Source organism: Rhamphochromis longiceps, linkage group LG7 (genome assembly GCF_057381845.1).
Source record: "Rhamphochromis longiceps isolate RC_006_pf linkage group LG7, R_longiceps_female_GT1.1, whole genome shotgun sequence".
Taxonomy (NCBI): domain Eukaryota; kingdom Metazoa; phylum Chordata; class Actinopteri; order Cichliformes; family Cichlidae; genus Rhamphochromis; species Rhamphochromis longiceps.
In genome coordinates, this window is record NC_140563.1 from 59990569 (window position 1) to 60008668 (window position 18100).

The following is an 18100-nucleotide window of genomic DNA, read 5'->3' on the forward strand; positions in this document are numbered from 1 at the left end:
CACAACCAGTCATTAATTTCCTCGATGCATTTACCAAGAGCTTGTACAGGGCCTTGGTCTCCTGGTGACATTGTGATATATATTTGTGTGTCATCTGCATAGCTATGATAGTTTATTTTGTTGTTTTTTATAATCTGTGCCAGTGGGAGCATGTAAATGTTAAACAGAAGGGGTCCCAAGATGGAACCTTGGGGAACTCCACATGTGATACTTGTGTGCTCAGATGTGAAGTTACCTATTGATACAAAGTATTTCCTGTTTTCTAAGTATGTTTTGAACCAGTTTAGTACAGTTCCTGAAAGACCTGCCCAGTTCTCCAGTCGTTTGAGTAATATGTTGTGGTCAACTGTATCAAATGCTGCACTGAGATCCAGTAAAACGAAGACTGACATTTTTCCACTGTCTGTATTCAGACATATGTCATTGAACACTTTGGTGAAAGCGGTTTCAGTGCTGTGGTTCTGTCTAAAACCTGACTGGAAGGCATCATAGCAGTTATTCTGTTTTAAGAAGTAATTGAGCTGTTAGAAACTGCTTTTTCAATGATCTTACTTAAAAATGGGAGATTTGAGATCGGCCTGTAGTTGTTCATTTGTGTCTTGTCAAGATTGTCCTTTTTCAGTATAGGTTTTATTACAGCAATTTTTAGTGATTCTGGAAACACACCTGACATTAAAGAAAAGTTGACAATCTGTAACAAGTCTGACTCCAAAGTCTTTGAGACCTTTTTAAAAAAACGTGGGAACAGCTGTGTGAAGGACCAAAAAGCTCTCCAGAGAGTGATCCGTACAGCAGAACGCTGCTGCAGGATTGCTCTCCCCCCGCTTCAGGACACCTACACCAGGAGATGCCGGACTAGAGCAGCGCAGATACTGAAGGACCCGTCCCATCCTGGCAACAAACTGTTCCAACTTCTGCAATCTGGTAGAAGGTTCCGCATCTTCCGGGCAAGGACAGAGAGACTCAAGAGGAGCTTCTATCCCCAAGCCATCCGTGCCCTAAACACACACACCTGCCCTCTCACATCATCTATAATTGACTGAGACAGGACTCTTCCAGACACTAAACCAAGGCACAATGTACATTTCAATTCCTTTAATTTTAAATGTTTATATTGTCTATCCTGTAAAATAGTCAGATGTCTATTCATATTCATATTAATGTACAGAATTCACCTGCCTGCTGCTACTACTGCACATTCACCCAATGTATATACTACATACACATATATATATATATATATATATATATATATATATATATATATATATATATATATATATATATATATATATATCATGTTCTTCCTTTACACCCCCCCCCCCCAATTTTTGCATATGTCGAGGAGCGTGTCAGGCTACATTTCACTGTGTATTATACTTGTATAACTATGCATGTGACAAATAAAGAACCTTGAACTTGAACTTGAACTTGTTGGCAGGACATCTAAACAGCAGGAAGAGGAGTTCAGTTGACTGAAGACTGTCTTCACTTTTTAGGTAGGGGTACCTTGCATTCATGGTGCTCTGACAAGCGACTTTGTGTGACTGTTGCTTGTTTTTCTGTGCACAGAGGTCCACAGACAGATCAGTATGGTGATAGACATTAAATTAACATAAATATTAACAATACTTTTAGGCAATTTTATTATCACCATGGTAAATCACCAGGGCCTGATGGCTTGAGCTGTTAATTCAATTTTTTAATAAGGGTTCCAGCATCATGTGGTATGATCATTTCATTAGACGCAGAAAAGGCCTTTGATCGTGTCACCTGGCTGTATTATGTTTTGCATACATTTTGTCTGGGAGACATATATATAAAAACTCTTGTACACTACCCTTTCATCATCACTAATGGCCTAAGATCAAGCAGCTTTCAACTTCTCTGCTCAACACGAAGATGTCCTTTTATACATTTCAGAAATTCTAATCACTAGATTTAAGAAATATCAATAACTAAGATGAGTGACATGCTAAGATTGCTATACCCCCTCCAAATAATTCTTTCACTTATATCAAACAAGGCTCAAAAATTACTTAATAGTTTGTTAAGTGACTTTATATGGAACAAAAGAAAAGCAAGGTTAAAGATATCAAAACTTCAACTTCGTAGTTCAAATGGAGGTCTGGCAACCATCTCAGTTTTATAACAGAATGGATCAAAAATGACCCTCCTTTTGTATAACTGGGCCTGGAGGAGTCTGAAAACGTCAAAAAGGTCTCAAAAAGCCAGGTCTGGGAAAAAGAAGTTGATTTAAACATCAGTGAAGAGGAATGTAATGTACTTTGGCACCATACAAACAAAAAAAAAATCTATGTGTGTATCTATGTCTTTCTTAAGATCGTTGCTATTTAAAATCCTGCATCATGTGCAAATCTCCCCAATGAAAGGCACCAGAGGAACCACCAACTTTTACCTTTATGTCTGAAGTTTGAGACTTCAGTAGGAGCCTACACACACTCTGTTTGCCAGAAAAGCCAGTCCTATTAGATACACATCTTGCAGAATATAGAAAAAAAAACTTGGCGTGTCTTTGAAAACGGATGCTGTATCTCTGTTTTTGGGACATCTGAGTGTGAAAAATCTTGCTAATGCGAGGTTGAATAGACTTTATGATATCCTTGCACATACTGCAAGAAAAAAAACATTGTTATCTCTTGGATAAATGGCAAACCTCCCACTAAAACAACCTGGCACATAATTCTTGTGGAATGCTTTCCTTTGGAATGTCTGACCTGATTGCTCCATTTGTCAAAGGAAGAGTTTATAGGAATTTGGACTATGTTTCTTTTTTTCACCAACTCTTCAGTCACATCAGTGCTCTCAAATCTCATCACTAACTGATCATGTCGGCTGCTTGTTTACAATAAAGTCACCACTGGCCATATCTGTAACTGCTTGATTGCTTGATCTTTGTTTTGACCTTGCTAAAAGTCTGAGCTATGAACTATCTGCTCTTTATTCACAGCCAAGGTTGCGTTGTGTGTTGTGTTACTGTGCTATCATTCAGACATACATCAGCTGTGTCCAAATTCAGAGGCTGCATCCTCCTAAAACTGCATCTGTAGGCCGATTACGTCACAGCGGCGCGACGAAGGCTATCAAAAAATGGGAAGACTCCTCCAATTGCGGCAGACAAATGCGTCCTCCTTCTCCCCAGATTTAAAGGATGTGTTGGGTGTATCCTTAGTGGCCCAACCTATCCCAGATTTCATAGTGTGGCCCAGCCAATTCCAGTTTCCAACAATGGTGGCAGTTACTTAGTTTTAAGATTACTCTTATTACTCTTTCTGGGTCACAAAATAAACTTTTAAGATATTTTCAGGCGAGAATGTAGCTGTGTAAAATTCAAATATCTGCTCGATTTATCGAGATATCATATATCTGAATATGAAGCTGAAACACATAAATACTTGGGAATAATTCTAACTAAGAATACTTCTAATCTATCACAAGTAAATTATGGTCCCTTGTGACAGGCCATGAAATCTGATTTAGATAGGTGGAATCTGGTGCCTTTCTTAAATTTAAATTCAAGGATAACAGCAGTGAAAATGAACATACTCCCAAGACTCCTCAATTTATTTAGAACTTTGCCTGTTGAAGTAAGTCAAACACAGTTTGGGGAATGGGACAAATGGATTTCACTCTTTATTTGGCAGGGAAAAAAAACAAGAATTAAATTTAGTATTTTACAGTTAAGCAAGGCAAAAGGTGGGGCAATGCTCCCATGTTTACAATATTACTATTATGCATCTCAGGTCATCCCCCTGCTGCAATGGTGTAACCTTAATTTGAAAGCTAAGTGGAAATTCATAGAATTCAATACAATCCCTAAATTTCAACTACAAGTCTCAATACTAAAATCTGTCTGTTTTAGTATGACTCCGCTAAGCTATGAACCCGCACCGCTTGATGGATTGTCAAGAGCATTACGGCTATCGTAGGCAGGAGCCTGGCGGAGTGATACATGCTGTGCTTCAACATAATATTATCGTATTGTGTGTGTATAACCTCTTTTTAAGTTTTGTGGATATTATACATGGTTATGCTAAGGATCAGAGATGGGCAGTAACGCGTTACTTGTAACGCGTTACTGTAATCTGATTACTTTTTCAAGTAACGAGTAAAGTAAGGGATTACCTTTGCAAAAACGGTAATTAGATTACATTACTTTCCCGTATGAACGCTGCGTTACTGCGTTACTAAAACCGTGATTTTTTTGCAAGAATGTCTCATGACAGTGACGTAAGCAAGTGCCACGTTTGTGACAACAGCTGTGTGCAGATCAACAACGGATAATATATCGAGTGCAGAGAGAGTATGAGTGTGCAGCGTTTAAAGCGTGGAAGTACTGACCTTACTTTAAGTTTGATTCCATAAAAAGTGAAAAAAACATTAGTGTCCGTTGTGCGTGGGAAGAAAACTTCTTTTTACAGCGAGAAAAACCCCCTAAACTTCCAAGCAAGCACGAGTGCGCTACAACGTAATGGGAAATTCACAGAGAAACTCGCAGATTCTTCAACTGACCGCAGCACACCTGCACCAGGGTAAACCTCCGCCTACCACACTCCTGCTTTACAGGTGAAAATAGAGCCAAAGGACCGCTAGTCTTTGATGTTATTTATTTTCTGCTGTGTTTTACTTGCATCTATTTGAAAGAGTGAGTGTAAACACAAAATTTTTTTTTATTTTATGTTCTGGAATGTGCAGAAAATAGGTTTAAATATTAAACAAATTTCTTCCAGTCAGAGAATGTTGCAGATAATTACATTTTTGCTTGATGCATAAAGTTAAAAGATTAAAACTAATAAAACAAGTTTTAAAAAGAGACTTTTCCATTTGATTACATTTTGTATGATGGATTATGCAAAAAACAGTATATATATATATATATATATATATATATATATATATATATATATATATATATATTAGAGATGGCACGATACCACTTTTTTATGTCCGATACCGATATCATAAATTTGGATATCTGCCGATACCGATATGAATCCGATATAGTGTTTTTTAATCAACAAAACTGTTTTTTAAATATCTTGCTGCATTTTGTATAAGTTCATACTCAAGTTTAAAACAACAACTACACTAAAGCTATTCTGTTATACCTGTATGCAAAAAAAAATATTTCATAGTTCAGCAATACTGATCAATCTAATAAACTTAAACCTACACCAGCCTCCCTATTCTGGTATTTTAAAGAGTACTTAGCATAAATATTAAGCAACCTAACTAATAGGGTTCCAACTCCCAGCAACAACAAAAATAAATAAATAAAAAATAGGGAACCACCCCTCACGCTCCACCTCATGATGCTTAATCGACGTAATCAACCTTAATTTGATGCAGTGTGAAAAAAATGCACAGAAATCAATTATTTTTCAAGAAATATTAAATAGATTCAACATCTTTCTTCAACAAAATTGCAGACTGCACAGATGGTACCTTCCCAAAGGAAAAAGTACTATAGCTTACTAGGGTATATACACTCAACAAAAATATAAACGCAACACCTTTGTTACTGCTCCCATTCCCCATGGGATGGACGTAGAGACCTAAAATTCATTCCAGATACACAATATAACCATCCCTCCCAAACAGTGGTCACAAATCAGTCCAAATGTGTGGTAGTGGGCACATCTGCTATATTGAGATAATCCATCCCACCTCACAGGTGTGCCACATCAGGATGCTGATCTGACATCATGAGTAGTGCACAGGTGTACCTCAGACTGTCCACAACAAAAGGCCACCCTGGAATGTGCAGTTTTTTGCGCTATTGGGGGTCTGGGGACCCAGAACCGGTCAGTATCTGGTGTGACCACCATTTGCCTCATGCAGTGCAACACATCGTCGCATGGAGTCTATCAGATTGTCAATTGTGGCCTGTGGAATGTTGGTCCACTCCACTTCAATGGCTGTGCGAGGTTGTTGGATATTCGTGGGAACTGGTACACGCTGTCATATACGCCGGTCAAGCACATCCCGAACATGCTCAATGGGTGACATGTCCGGTGAGTATGCTGGCCATGCAAGAACTGGGACATTCTCAGCTGCCATCTGCCCTGAACAATGTGAACCATGATTCATCCGTGAAGCGCACACCTCTCCAACGTGCCAGACGCCATCGAATGTGAGCATTTGCCCACACAAGTCTGTTACGGCGACGAGCTGGAGTCAGGTCAAGACCCCGATGAGGACGACGGGCATGCAGTCAAGCGTCCCTGAGACGGTTTCTGACAGTTTGTGCAGAAATTGTTTGGTTGTGCAAACCAATTGTTCCAGCAGCTGTCTGGGTGGCTGGTCTCAGACGATCTTGGAGGTGAACCTGCTGGATGTGGAGGTCCTGGGCTGGTGTGGTTACACGAGGTCTGCGGTTGTGAGGCCGGTTGGATGTTCTGCCATATTCTCTGAAACGCCTGTGGAGACGGCTTATGGTTGAGAAATGAACATTCAATGCACGGGCGACAGATCTGGTTGACATTCCTGCTGTCAGCATGCCAATTGCACGCTCCCTCATTGCTTGTGGCATCTGTGGCATTTTGCTGTGAGACAAAACTGCACATTCCAGGGTGGCCTTTTGTTGTGGGCAGTCTGAGGTACACCTGTGCACTACTCATGATGTCAGATCAGCATCCTGATGTGGCACACCTGTGAGGTGGGATGGATTATCTCAATATAGCAGATGTGCCCACTACCACACATTTGGACTGATTTGTGACTACTGTTTGGGAGGGATGGTTATATTGTGTATCTGGAATGAATTTTAGGTCTCTACGTCCATCCCATGGGGAATGGGAGCAGTAACAAAGGTGTTGCGTTTATATTTTTGTCGAGTGTATATTAGACTTAATAGTTACTATATACAGTAATTGACTTCTATTCATTTTACATCAAATTAAAACTTTGGGTGTCAGATAATTATTTATTAAAAGCTAGACATTTTAAATGAGAATAAGAAAGAAAAGTATGTCTTTGTGCCCCCTTTTCCCTGTTAATGCCCTATTGGCCCCCCTGGCTAAACTTTGCTAGATCCGCCCCTGCACAGTTACCAGCGTCAGCTACGTAGAAAAAGATCCTCGAGTAGAAAGTAATATTAAATACATTCTAACAATAGCTGATCAAGCTTAAACGTGCTGCTGTTGTTCAGCCGCTGGTTTCCTCTTTCTGGTGCAAAGTGGGCCAAAAGCAAACTAGAGACACGGACTCACGACAGAAAAGCCGATCAGCTGATCGTTAAGCAGTTTCATGATTGAAGTAGCAGCAGGAGAGGCAGTCGCTTGTTAAGCTTAACGCAGGAATGCTTTACAAACATTCAGAGATGGACTTACACACTTGCTTTACTTCTCTCGCGATAACTTTGTCGGAGATGAAATGCCGGGTTGCTAGCGAAGCTCCACATGCTATCCAGACCACCGACAGGTCCCGCATGCCACAGCCGCTCTATCACGTGATGCATACTGCTCCGATGTGCTAACGTTCTGAGGTGAGTTACGGCGTGTTGCAAGTTTTGTGAGGTGCTTTCGTGATATTTAATGGATCGGATTACATTTTTTTATTTTTCTCCGATATCCGATCCAGTAATTTAGGTCAGTATCGGACCGATACGTAATATCGGATCGGTCCATCTCTAATATATATATATATATATATATATATATATATGTGTGTATGTATATATATATATGTGTGTATATATGTGTGTATATATATATATATATATATATATATATATATATATATATATATATGTGTGTATATATGTGTATGTATATATATATATATCCACACTACCAGGCTATACAGCAATGACATTGGAATGTCGTTCGGACTGGAGAAGTGTAGTCGGATGGTAACAAAGAGAGGGAAGGTAGTCAGAACTGAGGGGATTGAACTACCAGAAGGCAACATTGCAGACATAGAGGACAGTTACAAGTACCTGGGGATCCCGCAGGCAAATGGGAACCATGAAGAGGCCGCTAGAAAGGCTGCAACCACCAAGTACCTGCAGAGGGTCAGGCAAGTCCTGAGGAGTCAGCTGAATGGTAAGAACAAGATCCGGGCCATCAACACATACGCCCTGCCCGTGATCAGGTACCCTGCTGGGGTAATAGGCTGGCCAAAGGAGGAGATAGAAGCCACTGACATAAAGACAAGAAAGCTCCTGACCATGCATGGAGGGTTTCACCCCAAGTCCAGCACCCTGAGGCTGTACGCTAAGCGGAAGGAAGGGGGCCGGGGACTGGTGAGTGTCAGCACCACAGTCCAGGATGAGACAAGGAACATCCAAGAATACATTGGGAAGATGGCCCCAACTGACCGAGTGCTCAGTGAATACCTCAGGCAGCAGAAACCCAAGAAAGAGGAGGGAGACGAGGAACCATCATGGAAGGACAGGCCCCTGCACGGTATGTACCACCGGCAGATAGAGGAGGTGGCTGATATCCAGAAATCCTACCAGTGGCTGGACAAAGCTGGACTGAAAGACAGCACAGAGGCACTAATCATGGCAGCACAAGAACAAGCTCTGAGTACAAGATCCATAGAGGCTGGGGTCTATCACACCAGGCAAGACCCCAGGTGCAGGCTGTGTAAAGATGCCCCAGAGACAATCCAGCACATAACAGCAGGGTGCAAGATGCTAGCAGGCAAGGCATACATGGAACGCCATAACCAAGTGGCCGGCATAGTGTACAGGAACATCTGTGCCGAGTATAACCTAGAAGTCCCGAGGTCAAAATGGGAGATGCCCCCAAGGGTGGTGGAGAATGACCGAGCTAAGATCCTGTGGGACTTCCAGATACAGACGGACAAAATGGTGGTGGCTAACCAACCGGACATAGTGGTGGTAGACAAACAGAAGAAGACGGCCGTAGTGATCGATGTAGCGGTTCCGAATGACAGCAATATCAGGAAGAAGGAACACGAGAAGCTGGAGAAATACCAAGGGCTCAGAGAAGAGCTCGAGAGGATGTGGAGGGTGAAGGTAACGGTGGTCCCCGTGGTAATAGGAGCACTAGGTGCGGTGACTCCCAAGCTAGGCGAGTGGCTCCAGCAGATCCCGGGAATAACATCGGAGATCTCTGTCCAGAAGAGCGCAGTCCTGGGAACAGCTAAGATACTGCGCAGGACCCTCAAGCTCCCAGGCCTCTGGTAGAGGACCCGAGCTTGAAGGATAAACCGCCCGCAGGGGCGTGCTGGGTGTTTTTTTTTTTTTTATATATATATATATATGTGTGTATATATGTGTGTATATATATATGTATAGCAGAGGGCCATAGAGGGCCAATCCTGCTGATGGGTATCCTTTGTGCATGGAGGAGCAGGATGAGCACTGCCAGAGCCCTATAAAATGACCTCGAGCAGGCCACTGGTGTGAATTTCTCTGACCAATCAATCAGAAACAGACTTCACAATGGTGGCCCAGGTCTAGTGTGTTCTAGTTGGCCCTGTGCTCACTGCCTGGCACCGTGGAGTTTGATTAGCATTGGTGCCCTGTGCTTTTTACAGATGAGAGCATGTTCACCCTGAGCACATATGAGAGATGTGAAAGGGCCTGGAGAAGCCATGGAGAACTTTATACTGCCTGTAATATTACTCAACCTAACTGGTTTTGGTTGTGGGTCAGTGATGGTCTGGGAAGGCATATTTATGGTGTAACGCGTAGACCTCCACAGGCTATACAATGGCATTCTGACTGCTATTGGGTATCGGGATGAAATCCTTGGACCTATTGTCAGGCGCTACACAGGTGCAGTGAGTCCCGGCTTCCTCCTGGTTCACAGCACGTCTGGCGAGAATATGCCGGCAGTTCCTGAAGGATGAAGGAACTGATACCACTGACTTGCCCCATGTTTGGCTGACCTAAAGTTAATAGAACACCTCTGGGACCTTATGTTTCAATCCATCCAACGCTGTTAGGTTGCATCTGAGACTGCCCAGGAGCTCAGTGATGCCCTGGTCCAGATCTGGAATGAGATCTTCCAGGACACTGTTTACATAAGTATAGCAAATATCAGGATATAACTAGCAATGGACTGTATATACAAAGATGGACATAACCACCTTGGCATTACCCATTGGTTAAGACATGCTTTGAAGCTCCAGGTGTTTTCACCTTTACCAGTATAGCTTTTGGAAACTGGTATGTCATGCTTGTGGGGGTAGATCTGATTGTGAAACAGGGGTACAGTACAAACTGTAATTTATAATAGTTAGTCAATGAGCATACTCTGGTTTATATTAATTCCTAACACTCACTGGAACACAATTTCAAAATAAACATGCTGAAGCCAAGGGCTGTTTTCCCATGGTCTTCTATACAATTGCAGGGCTTTTTGCAAAATAAGTCACTGCCCACTTCTGACCATTAGAAAAATGCATGTTTAAGGCACGTCTGCACTGACTGCCTTTATCAGATCAAGAAGCTACATCCACCTTACAATAAATGTAACCAGCATATAAGGTCTTTGGTTTTAGTGGAAAGGTTGTATATTGAAATGGGCAGGGAGACTATTCTTCATGTGCCAAAAAATGCTACAATTCATTCTGATGTCTACACAATGTACTGCCTATTCATGGGCCAATCAAAATGGACTAACAAAACTATAGAACTAACATGGATTTTAAGCTTCATAGTGTTTCCAAATTACCGCAAACCATATTAATGACATTTTTGTATTATTTCCTTCTTTTATTTTTTGCATACAGTTACTCGAATACAGAAGTATCTCCAATGAGCTGAAGTTGTGAATATGTCAATGTCAACCGAAACAAATGCCAAATTATTCACTATAAAATTAGGAGTTAAAGATTTGGCAGGTGGGGGATAGCTATGCCCACAAAGGAAGTGGCAATTAGGTGCAACAAAAAATTCAACAACATTCAGCAACTTCAAATGGCTAAAAATGACTCTAATGACTGATGATGATACAAACAGGGTGTGTATAATTCATGGAAAGTATGTTTTGCCTATGTCTATTCACTGTCACTCTCCAGCAACTGATTGTACTAAACTGTATTCGTCTAACATTTCCCTTTGATCCTGCCAATGGCAATGCCAAGGGAAGGACCTTGAAGTCAAGGCAGCTCAAGGTCTCCATATATCTCACTCAGGCTCATAGTGCCCTGGAGAGCACACTGTTGTCTTGCGACAATGGTAAAACAACGGGGAAGTGGCAGTTATCAGTAAAAAGCTTAGTCTGATTGGCATAGGAAAGGAGTGCATGGGACCATTTCCGATGGTGGGAGAGACCATTGTTTCTCACTGGACAGCTGCCACCTGCCACAAGCTAGGTATCGTCTCGCCACAGCTTGCCTGCTCCCCTGGGTGCGTTAGGCTTAGAGGTCATTGACCATGACAAGGAAGCTGTAATGTTGCACTAGGAAAAAACAATAGAATTAAGAATGTGAAAACTTCAGCTCTTCACAAGCAGGAAAGTGCGGACCATGTGGCCTGGACTCACCAACAATCTCCAGCAGATCAATAATGCTTGCAAAACTATAATCATTGACAAGCATCTGCAAGACTAAATGCTTACATGGCTTGCTTACAGGAGACATGCTTAGCTGACATCAGAGAGTCCAATTAGACCTTCTTCTGCCAGGGTCTGTCACAGGATGTCCCCAGACAGCATGGTTTCAACTTTGCTGTGAAAATCTAGCTTACTGCAGCCATTGAAACACAAACCGGTGGAACAGAGCAAATCCTCATTCTCTGTGTTCCAGTATCATCAGGCACCATTAACCTTCTGTCTATGCCCCAAGACTTTGCTCAGTGGCGAGCTGACTGAGAACACCGGGCACGATATCAGATCATCTATCAAGCTTGTGTACTTGACACACTACTCTCCGGCAGTGAGTACTGGACCATTAATGCCAACTAGAAGAGAAGGCTGAACACCTTCCACCTTCTTTGTCTTAGATGTGTTCTGTGCATCGAGTGGCAGGACACAGTACCAAACACCAAAGTAGTACAGCAAGTCAGTAGTAAGCCTTCCTGCACTGCTCAATTAGAGACAACTTAGATGGTTGGGCCATGTTCTCCACACACGCGGGTCGCATCTCCAAGGACAATCTGTACGGTGAATGTACGTTGACACTGAATGTACGGTGCGAAGACTCACACCCTGTCGGCCAATCCAAACTCCGCTTCAAAGGTGTCTGCAAATGTGACATGAAGCTCACAGATATCAACCTACACCTACCTGGGAAAGCTAGCAGATTATCGAGAGGCCTGAAGAGCTATAGTACTATCAAGGCGGGAGTTGAGAGGGTAGAGAACACCAGAAATACCAAGCTGGCTGACAGGAGACCCAAGAGGACAGCAAGCTCATACACTGCTACAGCGCCATCTTTCACCTTCACCTTTGTTTGCAGCCAGTGTACAAGAGACTGTCCCTCCAGAGTGGGACTCCACAGCCACTCTAGGATGTCCACATCCAACTCATAGCACTACACCATCGTCTCACGAGACAAACGGATGCCAATAGGATGATTCCAGCGTTCAGATTTCCTACCATATGGATTTTTTGTTACTAAATTACTTCTGTTCTTATTTATGTATTATTCATTTTTTCTAGAAGAGATGGCTTAAAAAGGTGTTATCCCTTTTTAAAAATATATCATGGCTGATCTCTCTCTCTCTCTCTATGATTACTTTTCACTCTGTTTTGTAGTGTTGTCATTCTAGTCATACCAATAATTTCACTTTCTAATGTAGTTGCACATGCAAATGGTAAATGGACTGATTCTTATATAGCGCTTTTTTTTTACTGTCCTGGAGTACTCAAAGCGCTGTATACAACATGCCACATTCACCCAGTACCACCCATTCTCACAAGCATTCACACACATTCATACTCCCATGGACATGGATGCACTGGAGAGCAACTTGTGGTTAGCATCTAGCCCAAGGATACTTGAAATGCAGACTGGAGGGTTGGTGGATCGAACCACCAACCTTCTGATCAGTAGGTGACCTGCTCTATCATGTGCTCTACCTGCACATGATACAATCTAGTTTAGCCAAATCCTAATGATGCTTTATTGTTAGGATTAGGATGTTGTTGCTTCAATAAGGTCAAAGACATTTCCAAGCAAACTTACTTGGAGTCTTTTACCTGCCATATCACTTTATGGGCTATAATGCTGAACTTATAATCACAGGAGACTTTAATAAACTGATAATGAAGAAGCTTGACATAACTTCATTTGGCTCACTGGTTAAGCAGACTTAAAGAAAGGTAAACTCTTTTAACTCTGTCATTCCCATATTACTAACAGAAGTGAAAGAATTGCACTAAAGAATAATTTTCAGGTATCTGCACTCTACTTGAGTATTTTTCTGACAACTTTTTACTTATACTCTCTACAAATATTTAACACAAATATACTTTGTTACTTTTGAGGTAACGCATTTGAGGTAAGATATTATTTTACATCACTACACACCTTCGCACATCAAGCAATCAATCAATCAACAATTCTATTGGGATATCAACATCGTTGCTTATCACATACAAAGGGAGGAAAGAGGGAAAAAAAAGTATGCCAAATGTATATCTTAAAAAAAACAACAACAGGCAGGTGATTTAAAATGCGATGTTTCTAACGTGTCATATCACGTTAACAATATCACCAACCACACAAACTGTTTGTGTGCAGTTTGTTACACAGTGAGTCTGTGTGCAAATGGCTCAGTAGCTGTATTTAGCAGGGAGAACAAAAACTTCACTCAAAGATGAACACAAATGTAAGACAGACAGGATTTAAACAGGATTTATTTATTTAAAGAAGAGGACTACTCAGTGACATTTGATAAGCTGGGAATTTAAAGCAAACGTATGTCCTCATTTTAATTTAAATTGTACCTGTATATGATATGAAGTTATGTTTTTCATATTGTGAAATGTCCTGCAAAACAAACTAAGTATACTAATTTTGTGTTATTGAAATACTTGGCAGTTTAATGCAGGATAAACAGGTTAGCTTGTTGTACTGTGATGAAACACTGTTTTTCACAGGGGAACACTGGCTGTGGTGTTCATGGTCAGTGTTAGGTTACAGCAAGTGTAGCAGAGATGAATTTGCATTTAAGCTGACAATGCTTAAACTCACTCAGTAAAGACAATATAAACAGTGTACTGTATGTGTAAGGGACGGAAAGCCAAGATAACTCATGAAAACTTCGGTTACATGTTGTTGAATTCAGTTGTGCAAATCCACAAACAGCAATAAACCTCGAAGCAGCTCAACACAGGTTAGCTGATAACAGCATGTACACAAAGAAAATCTACTATAGCTTACAATAGAAATTATTGAGTTGTAATTCTTTTCCCCATGTTGAGTCACTGCAACTGATCTTATCGTTCCCCCACCTGCTAAATTTCAAGTTAACTCCTGACTGTACTAATTTTTCTGTTTAGGTGTGGATGCAAAGTCAAAAAAGTTGGTATTCCCATATACCACTATTATATCACTGTAGAAAGAGGTTCATTTAGCTTTGCACAAAACAGTCGTGCTTGGAAAGGTCCTTCAAAGACCTACTTTTCTTACTTTGGATATATATTTAGGAGCTTGTACTTTTTCACTCGAGTAAAGAAGTTGAATCAGTACTTTAACTTTTACTGGAGTATTTTTTACTAAAAAGTATTTGTACATCTACCTAAGTAAAGTAAATGGTTCTTCTCACTTGAAAACCCATTTAAGCCAGCCAGCTAGCTGGCTAGCTTCGCTGACTCACACGGCTGTACTTTTGCCACCTCTGACCACTGATTCAGTTATTGGTAAAATTTACAAAAAAACAAGTCCCATCCAATAAAACAGAATTAGTATTTAAAATCAACATAATATTTTGATTTTGATGCAGATCATTAATTAATGCCATTGCTAATGGAGTTTTATCCTGATGTCCTTCAGTTGGAGAACAGGAGTCCATCCAAGTTTTACGGTGGGCTTACCAACAGTGTCTCTGAAGAGCAGAATCCCACAGCAGCTGGTGAATCAACAACAATCCATCATATCCTTTTCCCTTCTACAGCCAATTGTCAAAAATAAACTCTTTTTTTTACATAAATACAGTATTTACACACATTTGATTAATGAAAAATTGGTATTTCATTGGAATTCACTTTAATTTTACTCAACTAGCTGCCTCAGCATACTGGTGTAGACAACAGCTGGCTGTCTTCTGCTTATTAACTGGAATCACCTCTTTGTTCAGTATTGTTTCCATGGTATCTTACTATTTTTCATTTGTTCTGTAGAAAATATTAATTGTTTGTAAATCTTGTTACATACATTTGCAAGCACATTTTACACAAGGACTACCAACTGAGGTAGCAGGGGTAAACACAGATCCAGGGCTTCATCCCCACAAGAGCATCGCATCTTAATCATAAAACAACCTTTAAGGTTAATTCCTGCGTTTGTATGTACAAATCTTCTATTCTGGATTAGATTCAGTCAAACTGTAAGTCACAGGGCTGAAGGTAATGAAGACTCAGCTTCTGTCATTTTTGCTACAGTACTGATCCTTCATTAAAATAACGAGGCCTTGAGATGATGTCACATTTTTTCTGGTGAATAAAAGTTTATGAGTGGGGATGTGCACTTCCCACCTTCCACTTCCTTATGACGATGACACTCAGACTAAACTAAATCTAACAGTCATCTAACACTGTCATCCACATTTATACACTGATGCATCTTTTCACCCAATTATAAGCCCAACATGGGCCAAAAACCAACGTGTTCATGCACACATTATAGCAGCGTAACAAATAACAGAGAACATGGAAACTTAGGGAACGAATCCAACCCCACAAAAGTCTTCCATTGATTGGATTTTTATAGACATCATATAAGACTTGTTCTGGTGAAGATCAAAGCAGGTGCACTGGCACGACAGTCACACATCCAGCATCACAGAGCTTCTTCGACAGTGTCATATTCTTCTTGACTCTAATGCTGATGTCAGCATTATCAAATTCCTTATTCAGTCTGTAATTCTCAAACAACAGTTTGGCACGATAATATCCTGCTCAATAAAGGCTGCTCTCATTCAAATGACATAAGGTTTGCAGGTATCTGTTGAGAGAACAGAGCAGATATTTAGCACAAGTAATGGAAAAAATTACAACAAGCAACTAGTAGGTTGAATAAGAGGGAATGTGGTATATGATGAAGAATTTCTAGACTGTGTACCCAGACAGTCCTTTAATGTTTAGTGTCTTCTCCTGTGATTGGTCACTTTCAACTGTCAACAGTAAGGAAGATCCATCTCTACAATGCGGTTCACAAAATAGCCAAAATGTCTCATATGATGCTATTTTCTGAGTCCTTGATAATCCTAATGGCCGACAACTAACTTGTGAAAGTTGCTAGCACTGACGTTAACTAACTTGAATTGAAGCATTGAATTTACATTCTTTTCATAGCAACTCTAAATAACTGTATGCATCACATATACCACTCTGTAATACAAGTTAGTTTAGAGAAACAGCACTGCAAATATGTAGATGCTCCTCAGTTTACCTTGACTCACTAAAATAATTTTTTTTAAATAATTTGGCAAAACTAGGAATGCACAGTAAGTGACAGGCTGGAGACCAGAAGTGCTGAAGGTGACCAGCTAAAGGACTGAATACAAACATTTCTGTGCATCTATATGTGCAAACGTGTGTTTTTTGCTTACACTTTGAAACTAACAAACACCACATTCCTATTTGTATAGCTGTTTCAGTTCCTTTTTTTTGATTCACTAAACACAAAACAACATCATCTGTCTGATGATTCTATAAAAGATTAAGAATGAGGAACGAGGCCATGGTCCTCAGCTGGAAAAGGGCGGAGTGCACAGTACTCATTAGGGACAAGCTGCTGCCCCAAGTGGAGGAGTCTTTGAGATGTTGTTCATGAGTGAGGGAAGCAGAATATTGACACACAGATTGGGACTGTGACTTCAGTGAGGCAGATCCTGTACCAGTCTGTTGTGGCGAAGAGAATGATGACTAGGGATTGATAAGAATTTAGCAATTCCAATTACATTATTGATATCACTCTTGGCTCCACTTTGATTCATGAAAATTAATTACATGCTGCATGGTCAAATGTTTGTGCATGTTGGAGGCATTTCTTCTCTTTGTTGTGATGAGTGTTGGGGTCATTACTCAAAATTAATCATTGCACATATTACACAGAACAATTTTTCTTAAAATTAATACAGTAAGTTACTTAATTAACCCAGAAGACAGACTTTGGTTATACTACTTGTTATGTTACTTTCATTTTACTCTGTAAAATGATCTGAAACACACAGTCTCATAATTACTATTTAACAATATAAACCTACAAGCTACAGCCCCCACACACCAGGACAAATCAGAGATGGAAACCAGCACAAAGAGACTTTAAAGCACAGGTGTTGAACTCCAGACCTCGAGGGCTGCTGTGCTGCTTGTTTTCCAACTAACCTGCCCTTGTAGCTTCTTATTGGCAAAGCACACCTGATCCAGGTAATCAGCAGCAGGTAGGGCAGGGATATCTCAAAAGCAAGCAGGATGCTGGCCATTGAGGACTGGAGTTTGACACTCCTGCTTTAAAGCAACTGCCACAGTGATTCTACTTTAGAAACTTGAACCGGTAGAAACAGAGCCTGCAGCCTGACTGCTCATCAGTTTGTTACCTGTTGAAGTTCAGCAGCAGCTCACTTTATCATGGTGCTGGGCTGGAGTGAGCATTTACTCAGCTTTAATATCACTCTAGATTTTTGGCTAGCTTAATGTTAGCATGCTTCCTTTGCAGGTGCTTGCAAAGTTCCAAAATTGTGTTAACAGTATAATGCAGTTGTTTCTGTCCTTGAAAAGTCTCCACTTTACCATCGCGCTTTCATCCTTTTGTGCAATAAAAATAAAAGTAATGTCCATATCCACGATGGAGACTGCGCCACTATTTTTCTCCTCTGACACACGAACTGAAATCAGCTGATTGATCCCTAGCAAAGCTGTAGTTTTGTTTATTTATTATGTCCCTACCTTCACTTATGGTCATGAGCTTTAGGTAGTGACTGAAAGAATAA

The 18100-nt window shown here is 40.7% G+C and overlaps 1 protein-coding gene across 2 annotated transcripts in view; it reads right to left on the reverse strand.

Annotated features, from left to right (window-relative positions):
- Positions 1-13813: 13813 nt before the first annotated feature.
- The window catches only part of LOC146666525 (ras-specific guanine nucleotide-releasing factor RalGPS1-like), a 92577-nt gene continuing 88290 nt past the window's right edge, over positions 13814-18100 (reverse strand). For both annotated transcript variants that reach the window (XM_085414629.1, XM_085414630.1), the window contains one exon: positions 13814-16110. In XM_085414629.1, the coding sequence (XP_085270755.1) occupies positions 16081-16110 (30 nt within the window). In that variant the 3' untranslated portion in view covers positions 13814-16080. The remainder of the gene's footprint in view (positions 16111-18100) is intronic.